Raw genomic sequence first — 10,981 nt, 5'->3', positions numbered from 1 at the left:
TACCTATGCCGCCATCTTGGTTTCTCCTCTAGAAGCATTTTAAAAAGGAAATTTCGTATCCAACATAGCAATGATTTCCAATGTTTGAATCACCCCCTCTCTCCCTAATATAGGACAATCTTTCAGATATTTACTAAATATCCAGATACTTTGTTTTTTGTTCTAGTCTCAACTTCGAAGTCCTTTTATTACTCCTCCTTCTTGTGTTATCTTTTATAGTTCAACTAGAGGCCTGGGGGTTGTGTCCCTCAGCCTGGCCTGCACCCTCTCCAATCTGGGACTGCTGGCTCCTAACTGCTTGCCTGCCTACCTGCCTGATTGCCCCTAACCGCTTCTGCCTGCCAGCCTGATAGCCCCCTAACTGCTCCCCTGCTGGCCTGATCACCCCCAACTGCCCTGCCCAGCTGTCCTGATTGCCCCCAACTGCCCTCTTCTGCTGGCCTGATGGCCCCTAACTGCCCTCTCCTGCCAGCCTGATTGCCCCCAACTGCCCTCCCCTGCCAGCCTGATCACCCACTACTGCCCTTCCCTGCTGTGACCCACCTCTTCTCTGGGGCCTGCCTCTGCTGTGCACGTGGCCATCTTGTGACGGCCATCTTGTGATGACGTTAGGGCAACAACCACCTAGGCCAGCGGTTCTCAACCTGTGGGTTGTGACCCCTTTAGGGGTCGAATGACCCTTTCACAGGAGTCACCTAAGACCATCGGAAAACACATATATAATTACATATTGTTTTTGTGATTAATCACTATGCTTAAATTATGTTCAATTTGTAACAATGAAATTGGGGGTCACCACAACATGAGGAACTGTATTAAAGGGTGGCGGCATTAGGAAGGTTGAGAACCACTGACCTAGGCTATTATTAGTACAGTGGGGCCTTGACTTACGAGTTTAATTCGTTCCATGAGAGAGCTCATAACTCAAATTACTCGTATGTCAAATCAATTTTCACCATTACAGTGAATTGAAATGCCATTAATCAGTGTGGCGTTCACTGTGACGTTCGCTGCGCCAACTAGTGGTGGGGTATCTGAAGCTGGCTCGTAACCCGAATTTTAGCTCACAACTCAAAGCAAAAAATCGGCCGAGAGACGGCTCGTATCTCGAAAAACTCGTTAGTCGGGACACTCGTAAGTCAAGGCCCCACTGTATAGATTTTGGTTTCTTTAAACCATAAGTTTCCAACTCCTTCCACATACCCTACATGTGGAGGAATTTCTGCAACAAATAGGAAAGCTGGCACTAAAATTTAGAGTTACAAGTAACTCCAGATCTTCTGAGCCTCTTTATCCATGTTGATGATCACGATCAAACATTTGAATTCCAAGTTACTGTACAGAATGAGTAATTTTAAAATCCGGGATTTTTCTTCTATTACTATATGGTAGTGTATTCTTCAAAGCGATTCAAACATAAAGGAGTCAGCTTTTGCAATTGCTTATAAAATCCCACAGATATATTTCCTGATATTAAGTGAGGTTTAAGTTTTGTTTTTATTTCCAAATAATATGATTTTTTTTCCAAGCAAAGGCAAATATTTCTTTGACTATTGCTCAAATTTCCATAAGATATCTTTTTAGAGAAGTAAAAGTATTGTTATATTTACTCTTTTTTTTTGGAACAGGTATTCCCTCTGAGAGATGGATACTAAATTTTGACAAACACCTTTCAGATGGCCTTGTTTTTGCCACAGTGTTGGGAGCCTATTGTCCATTTCTGGTAAGAGTTATTTTTATGCAGAATGGTCTTCTACTAGTTGAGAGAATTAAATAATTTACATTCCAATTATTTTCTGCAAACTGATTCTTTTAAATGTTTTTATTTTATTTAACACCTAAACCTGCATTACCTTTTTGTTTATTCTTATATTGCAGTAGTATACTACAGACAAATGTTTATATTTAAATGGTTCTTTGTTGAATTACAGAGAATAGTTAAAAAGCAATAATTTTATTCCATAACTGAAAGGTTTGATTGTTGTCTTTTCCAGGTTGAGCCTTATTTTATAAATATGTACACACATCCAAAAGGTCCTGAACAGTATTTTCACAATTGTGCTATTGTTGTGGATAGTCTTCGTGAAATTGGCTTTTGCATTGGCATACAGGTGAGTACCTTTATATCATACATTCTATAAGTATTTTATGAGGGTCTTCTTTCCTTATTTATTTCCAAGCTTTGTTAGGTATGATTGGCAAATAAAATTATATATATATTTAGTTTGTATGATGTTATTTTTCTAGGTGTGCAACATCATGGTGTTTTATATATAGAGAGAAATGATTACCACAATCAAGTTAATTAAAACATTCATCACCTCACATAGTTACCATTTTTGTCTGTGCATGGTGAGAACACTTAAGATTACTTTCTTAGCAGATCTTAAGTATGCAATTCACTTTTAACAACCATAACAACCATGCTTTATATTACATTCCCAGAACTTATTCATATTATAACTGAAAGTTTATACCCTCTGACAAACATATCTCAATTTCCCCCATCCCCACCCCCCAGCAAACACTCATTCTACTCTCTGCTTCTATGAGATTGAGTTTTCAGATTCCACGTATAATTGAAATCAAACAATACTTGCCTTTCTGTGTCTGGCTTATTTCACTTAGCATAATGTCCTCTAAGTTCATCCATGTTGTCACAAATGGCAGGAATTTGTTTTTAATGACTACATAATATTTCATTATAAGTATGTACCACATTTTTTATCCATTCATCTGTCCATAGATACTTATCTCTTTCCATATCTTGACTATTAGGAATCTGCAGTTGAATATGGGGTACTGGTTTCTTTATGATACCAATCTCATTTCCTTTGGATATATACCCAGGAGTGGAATTGTTGGGCCATATGGTAGTTCTGTTTTTAATTTTTTTAGGAACCTCCGTACAGTTTTCCATAGTGGTTGCACCATTCCTTCCAACAGTACATAAGGAAGGGTTTCCTTTTCTCCGCATCCTTTCCAACACTTATTATTTCTTATATTTTTGATAGTAGCCATAATGTCAGATGTGAGGTGATATCTATCTCATTGTGGTTTTGGCTTACATTTCCCTCAAGATTTGTGATGTTGAGTACCTTTTTATATACCTGTTGGACATTAGTATATCTTCTTTGGAAAAATGTTAGTTGACTCCTATCTAATGTTCCTTTCTTTAAAAATTTTAAATCTAAATTGAAACAGTCTTTTCATGGGATATTGTTAAAATGTGAAAATTGAAATATGACTTTATAGAATTCTACTGGATATTTTAAAATATGTGTAATTATGTACTCCCAACTATACATGAAAAGAAAGTTTTAGTGATAGGTCCAATTTTCTTAAACCACAAGAATGAATGTTTTATTAACCTTACTGAGCTCTAAGAATGAATTCAAAGAGCAGAGTTGTTTGAATATAGATATTGTATTATCATCTTCTAATTTAGTAACAAAAACTAAAAATATTTCACTTTGGTTTTAAAATAAGTATTCATGTAGAGATCATAATGGCAGCATACATTTTAATTACATTTGGACCTCCAAGTTATAATTCCATCAGGCTTTTCACATTAAGTCCTCAATAGTAATAATCCAAAATATATTGTATGCTTAACATTTTTGGGTACTTTGTTACTTTAGAACAGGGGTGGGCAAACTTTTTGACTCGAGGGCCACAATGGGTTCTTAAACTGGACCGGAGGGCTGGAACAAAAGCATGGATGGAGTGTTTGTGTGAACTAATATAAATTCAAAGTAAACATCATTACATAATATGCTATGTACGGGTACGGTCTTTTTTTTTTTTTTTTAGTTTTATTCATTTCAAATGGGCCGGATCTGGTCCGGCCCGTGGGCCGTAGTTTGCCCATGGCTGCTTTAGAATAATGAAATAGTATAAATTATTCCCAACTTGAAGAATATACAAATTTATTGAATTATCAAGATATATACATGTTAAAGGATAAATAATATTCTATTCATTTAACTGTCAATGTGTGTAAAAATTGAAGTGTAGAGTTCAGATAAGGGAAGAGATCAATGTGTTCTAGACTCTGTGGAGGGGCCAGGAGTTATTTGGGTTCTTGAAGGATGGATTAGATTTTGATTGGAAATGATAAGAAGGTGTTTACTCACAGGATATGGCCTAAACAAAATATAGAATGAATGAGATTAAACTGAGTAAATTTAAAGATCTGTTTATCTTTATTCATGAATCAGGCAACATCCCATTTAGCAACTAAAGAGGAGTTCCATGGAGCTGTATAAAGTGGAGGGTTTTATAGGCAGAAAGGAGGAGATGGGACAAGGAAGTGACTGGGATAGAGTGGATTGTTTGAGGCAAGGTCACCTTTCTTTGGGGGACAGTAGTGAGGTCTACAAGGTAGATGTCCTCACTAGTGCTGACCAGGAAATTCCAGACTGACTGGTTAGGATTATATTTTTGGGAGAGGCTGAAACTGCAATTAGGTTACTATTAAGTCTCAGTTTGGTGACATGGACTTAGCACAACTGATTCTATTTTGGCTTGATCCCTGCCCTGATCTGGGCACATGTGGGAGGCAGCCACTTCCTCACCTCTTCCCTCTCCTTCTTCCTCTCCCCTCCTCTCTCTAACAAATGTGAACAAGTCACATATGTGACTAGGTTGCCTGGGTTGAAATTTGGGGTTAGAAATAGACATGGGCTATATTGGGATCTTGAATCAGCATACAGTTCAGCAGTTTACTTCATGGGTATTATGGGAATAAATGCATTTACTCTTATAACAATGTTGAGGATGGACTGAGAGGAGATGGACTGGAGACAGAGAACACAGAGCAATGAAAATCCAATTTCAATTGGTCAAGAACAAAAGTATTTTCTTTCTAGCAGGTGTAAGGAACCACTTTATATCAACCCACATTCGGGTACTAAATGTGCATTGATATAAAGTAGTTAAAGTCACTTTTTCCCACGTGTGACGTTTATATTCTTTTATGTTGGTAGAGTTGTAAAGCTAAAGTGTAATCAAGATTTTGGTCAGAGTTTTTGTATAAGAGAGTTTAAAGACGAACTCTAATACAAGATTTTGGTTTGGAAGAATAAAAATATAATTCCCATCAATTGAACAAATTATTGAATCTCCTTAATGAAAGTCACTGGATAGACCCTGCAAGGGGACAGAAACAATATGCTATGGGAGTCAAAGGGAAGAGAAGTCATTATAATAAGAAAACCAGGAAAAGTTGCATGGGACATTGGTGTTTGACATAGTCCTTAAGAATTTACTGCAGGTTCATAAGAATCTTAAAATATGTTTATTTAGAAAATATAATTCATCATGTTATGATTCTCTCCTTTCCTTTTTGATTTCCTCAGATATGTTGACTCAAAATATTTATTTTAATTATATAGGTAAAGACATTAAAAAATATCTATCTGCTTATAAACGTTAAAGATGTCCAAAATCTGATGACTAGAGAAATTGACAATTAACTTAGTAGATAATTACCAGGTTTTTCCCAGCCAGTTCTAATTCACTAACTTTTATTTTATTTTAAATATATTTTTTATTTCAGAGAGGAAGGGAGAGGAAGGGAGAGGAAGAGAGAGATAGAAACATCAATGATGAGAGGGAATCATTGATTGGCTGCCTCCTGCACATTGGACCAAGACTGCAACCCAGGCATGTGCCCTTGACTGGAATCTAACCTGGGACCCTTCGGTCTGCAGGCCAATGCTCTATCCACTGAGCCAAACCAGCTAGGACTAATTCACTAACTTTTAATCAGCCTGGATTTACCAATCACATTAAGTGTCAGAGTGTAAAATTATCACCTTTACATTAACATAGCCATAATGAATTAATACTGATGATTAGTACTGATCCAGATTTGAATCCTATGAAATTTAGCACTGGATTTATTTATTAGTGTTTATGTTTCTTATTTTTCATGTCCTTTGCAACTGTTGAATCAGCTAGATAAGTTTCTGAGCCTTTGTCTTCTCCTGTTGTGGAATCTTGGGAGTTGGACTATACAGTTGTTACATAGTCTCCCTTTCATGACATGCTTTTTATGTTAAGCAAAAATATTCTGGGAATTGTTTGGACTCAGTATAGAATGTATTTTCATTTCCATATGGAGATAGATGGATATAAAAATCAATATAATAAACATTTATAGAGGTTATACTACATATAATTCACTGAGTAGTAGGAGAGCTAAATGTGAGTAATTGATCTGACTTTTAAATTTTGTTTGATTTTATCAACTAAGATATTTCAGCCTTAACAGAATTTATGAGTAAAAGTGGTTTAAAAATAAATTCAATATTTTGCATAAGATGAAATCAGGGAGTAGAATATTATAGGGATAGTTATTCAGTTTTTCTTTTTTTAAATTTTTTATTACAAAGGGTATCACATATGTGTTATTCAGTTTTTCAACAAAGTTTTCAGAGATTCATTTAGCTCAGTGCTTCTCAGCTTCCCAGCTTATATGTGCGCTAACACCCATGAAATCCCTACTGAAATTCTCATGTAACACCATCTCACAGCTCTGCTTGGGGCTGGTTGAGTAGTACCCTTTTATTGTGCTTCTCTTTTTCCTTAAGTTAAACCTTTCTCAATGGTCCCACAACATATTTCCCATTGCATATCATTGGTTAAAATTGCATCCCATACTTACAGCTAAAGCAATGTTTGATAAAGATAATGGGACACCCACAAAAATTGGGATTTTTAGTAAGGAAGAAAGGAGATCATTGCTGTTGGGAAGGCAATGAACAATGTCCTCTGTGATATCACAGTATGTCAGTGGATACTGATAGTTATGGTTGGTGTCTAGTTTGAAAGCTGGTGATACCAGATTTCTACTCTAGCATTTTCTCTATTATGATTTTTTTTGGTCTAATGCCCTATCATTTGTTAGTCCATTAAGAAATATTGTCATCATGTGTAAAAATGGGTCAGTATAATCAAAGTTCTTGTAGGTTTGACCTATATGGAGAAAATAATGATTATGTATTTGAAAGATACTTCACATGAAAATCTTTTTTTTTAAGTTTTATTGCTTAAAGTATTACAAAGGGTATTACATATGTGTCATTTTCCCCCCCCACCATTGACAATCCCCCGTCCTCCCCTGCCCCCCAGTGTCTTATGTCACATGAAAATCTTGTGTTAAGGAAACCTAACTTAAATTAACACGTGGCCTTTTAAGCCTAGGACTGTAGTTAATTTACACTAAAGTGCAAATTGTTATTTAGCTTATTTTAATTGAAATTTATCATGAAGAAAGGTAAGAATGCTCTTTTCTCTGGTTTTCCAGTTTAATATCTTCATTATCAAATATATTTTTTTATTTCAAATTTTGAAATACAAGCTTTTGGAATAATTTTGATATTTCTATGTATATCTTTTATGTTGTAGTCACTAAAACACTGTTCAGAATACTTTTATTAACCTCAGACTTGAGCCCAGAGTGTTTTGCCATGAGCGTTCTCCTTTTCCCAACAGATACATTTTCCATCCCCCTAGACACCTTCTCTGGATCACACCCATAGCCTGGTCCATCTCATAGGGCCCAGCAGAGCCATATTCTTCACTTGTGGGGATTAAACTCTGTTTTTAATTATCTAGTTTGTTCTTATCTTAAATAACTTCGCTACATCTGTTGACTACGATTGTCTTTATTGAAGAAATCTGGGGCCACAGAACACTGGTGAGAAACCTTGGGATTTTTGGCATCTTTCTTAGTTCCTCTCAGGTCATACTCGCTAGCTGCTTTCTACCCTGCTGAGGAAGGCCAATTCTCTTATTTTTTTACTAACAATCCCCTCCCAGGTTACCTTTATTGGTAAACCTTACCGCTTATAGACAAAACAAGAAAGACTAAACTCTTCTTTTCTTCCAAAAAAAAAGGAAAAGAATGTTTTTGAAAATGCGAATTAACAGATGATCAGATGGGCTATAAAAATTATTCTCTGGTTACTGCTGCCAAATTTTAGAGTCATGTGTCTTAGCTCCACATAGAGTGAGTAGTCCCCCCCTTATCCACCGAGATAGGTCCAAGACTCCCAGTGGGTGCCTGAGACCATGGATGCCTGAACATTCTGTATGCTATATACTATGTTTTTTCCTTTACATACATACTTATGATAACATTTAACATATGGTTTAGGCACAGTAAGAGATTGACAACAATAACTACTAATAAAAAAGAACAGTTCTAATATATTATAATAAAATTATATAAATATGTTCTCTCTTAGCAAACTAGCACGGATTTCTTCCTTCTTAACAATTTCATGGATAGATTCACTTTTACAGGAGATCTAAGTAGACTCAGTATACGGTATTTTTCTTTCTTTATAAATTTGAGAACACTTACCTTTTCACTTAAAGGAAGCACTTTACAGCTTCTCTTTGGCATATCTAAATTGTCAGCATCAGTACTCTTGTGCTTTGGGGACATTATAAAGTAAAATAAGGGTGACATAAGCACTGTGATACTGTGACAGCTGATCTGGTGACCGAGATGCATACCACCTGACTAAAGGGTGGGTGGTAAACACAACATGGAGACACTGGACAAAGGGGTTACTCACATCCGGGGCAGGATTGAGTGAGATTTTGTTACTCTACTGAGAATAGTGCACAATTTACAACTTACGAATTATTTCTGGAATTTTCCTTTTAATAATTTTGGACTGCACTAGACCATGGGTAACTGAAACTGTGGAAAGTGAAATGGAGGGTAAGGGGGTGTAACACTATATTTCCGTAGCTCTCACACTATATGCATTTGCAGGCTAGGCCCAGATCATTTTGAGTTGCTAACCTGGATGTGTGCCATTAAATCATACTATGATCTTCCTTTTATGGAAGATCTCCCTGTATGTGTAGAGAGCTCCCTGTATATTGAAAATGACAGAGTTGCTTGTTTATCAGTAGTATTTTATGTCTTTGAATCATCATCTCAGACCAATCCCAATTCCTTTTTGCTATGACTCATTCTCCCTCACTGCCTCCACCTTGTTCTAGGAGATCAAAGGCACTACATAAACTGATAGAAGGAATCCTTCCTTCTGCTGCTGCTGACTCTACCTTTTAGCTTCAGTATGCATTCTGACTATATTCATTGTCTGCTGTTTTTCCTCTCTAGTCTGGATTTTATCTCAAATCTATTCCAACTACCATCACTATTTTATGTTGTTTCTCACTATAATTGCATTTTCTGCCTTATTATAATTTGTCTGTTCTGGGAAAAGTATTTCCCCAACCATCTGCTGCTTGATCTGCTTGAATTGTTGCTCTTGTGTTATTTCTTGTTCAGAAATTAAGTCCTTCACCCTGGCATTCATGCCCTCCACGATGTGGTCTTTGTACTCCTTAGTCTTTTCTTCCACTACCTCTCCTTTCTTATTTTATGCATGATTCAAGTTGTACTTCTTCTTCCAAATGAACACTGTACTTTCCTATATCCTTTCCCTATATTTCTTTGTCGTCCAGATAGAATATACCCTTTACTTCCAAATAAATACAGCCTATTTAAAATCTAGTCTTCAAGGTCATCTCATGTATTACCTCCTCCCTTGGGCTTTTGTTTGAAACTCTTTTGCCATCTTTTACATAAATAGTTTGTCTACTCGATTTTTCTTTTACTGCATGCTATGATATTTAATAACTCAGGGATGGTGTCTTAGTCACATTAGTCAGTATTTTTAGTGTATAATATTTTTCTGACCTCTGACTAGCTTTTATGGAGTCTTTCAGCTTCAGAGATCATTGTGATATAACACTTCTCATTCATCTTTTAATATTTAGGTTGAGGTGTTCCGATTAAAGCAATATTTTGTTTGTTGTGTCTATATTTCAGTATCATTGCCCATCAGTAACATTTTAAAAAGTTTTCAAGTATTTCAGCAATTGATGTGCTATGCTTTAGCTCTAGTTATATATTTTATCTGCATATCTTCTTATTTATATTTCTCTTCTTTAAAACTAGGCCTGTGACATCTGTGACTATAATCCAATTCTGATGCTCATGCTTTGTGTCTACATGTATGAAAGACTCCCTACATATCTCCCCAAGATGTTGGTGACCTTTCAGTGTAGTTTACATGACACTGTGAAGAAAAAGGTAAGGATGTACTTAGGGCCAAAGAATATATAGAGTTAAACACTTAAGAGGGGTTTTAGATATTTTTGTCAACCGCAAATTAACAGAATTATCAATATGATACAATAAGCCTTAGCAAATGTTACTCCTTCAAAACCAAAAGTATAGCAGAATATAAGGGACAGGTTTTGCTTAATAATAATCATCACCTGCAAAGAGATGATGACTCTTTAATGCAGTTGAGGAATGGGGGTTGGGGACATGGAAAATGAAAGTTATATACTTTGAAGGTCAAATCCTATTAGGAAACTTTAAATTGATTTCATATACAAAAGGACTGATACACTAAATAGAAACTTGTGATCTGAATGTGCTTCACTTTCCTTTAGGGGGAGCAGTTTACACATCCAGATGGATTTTTTTCTTTATTGATTAAGGTATTACATATGTGTCTTTATCCCTCCATTGCCCCCCACCCCCCTGTCATGCCCTCACCCCCCTGGTGTCTGTGTCCATTGGTTAGGCTTAGATGCATGCATACAAGTCCTTTGGTTGATCTCTCCTCCTTACCCCCACCCTCCCCTACCTTCCCTCTGAGGTTCGATGGGCTGAGAACATAAAGTGATGAACAAAAACAGATCCATAGGCTTTTCTTTTAATTCGCTGCAAGGGCTAGAGCCCTCTTGGACTGTCAGTTGGGTTTTGTTTTCCGACTCCTAGAATTCATTACTAGGTTGCTGTTCTTAAATATACACCAGAAAAAGATATTGCAATACATGCCTGCAAGGACAAGAGCCATCTAGGACTGTCAATTAGGTTTTCTTTCTGAACTTTATGAGTGGGTTCTCATATATCATTTTTTTTCTCCCTGTCAGA

General features: G+C 36.3%; 1 protein-coding gene across 1 annotated transcript in view; it reads left to right on the top strand.

Moving 5' to 3' along the window:
• CFAP47 (cilia and flagella associated protein 47) overlaps window positions 1–10,981 on the top strand; it is a 458,234-nt gene that overhangs the window by 245,464 nt on the left and 201,789 nt on the right. The window contains 3 exon segments of the mRNA XM_015571970.1: window positions 1,629–1,723; window positions 1,995–2,111; window positions 9,992–10,126. Coding sequence (XP_015427456.1) covers window positions 1,629–1,723; window positions 1,995–2,111; window positions 9,992–10,126 — 347 coding nt within the window.

Source organism: Myotis davidii, unplaced genomic scaffold (genome assembly GCF_000327345.1).
Source record: "Myotis davidii unplaced genomic scaffold, ASM32734v1 scaffold1107, whole genome shotgun sequence".
Taxonomy (NCBI): Eukaryota; Metazoa; Chordata; class Mammalia; order Chiroptera; family Vespertilionidae; genus Myotis; species Myotis davidii.
This window is presented reverse-complemented; position numbering and strand designations above follow the sequence as displayed.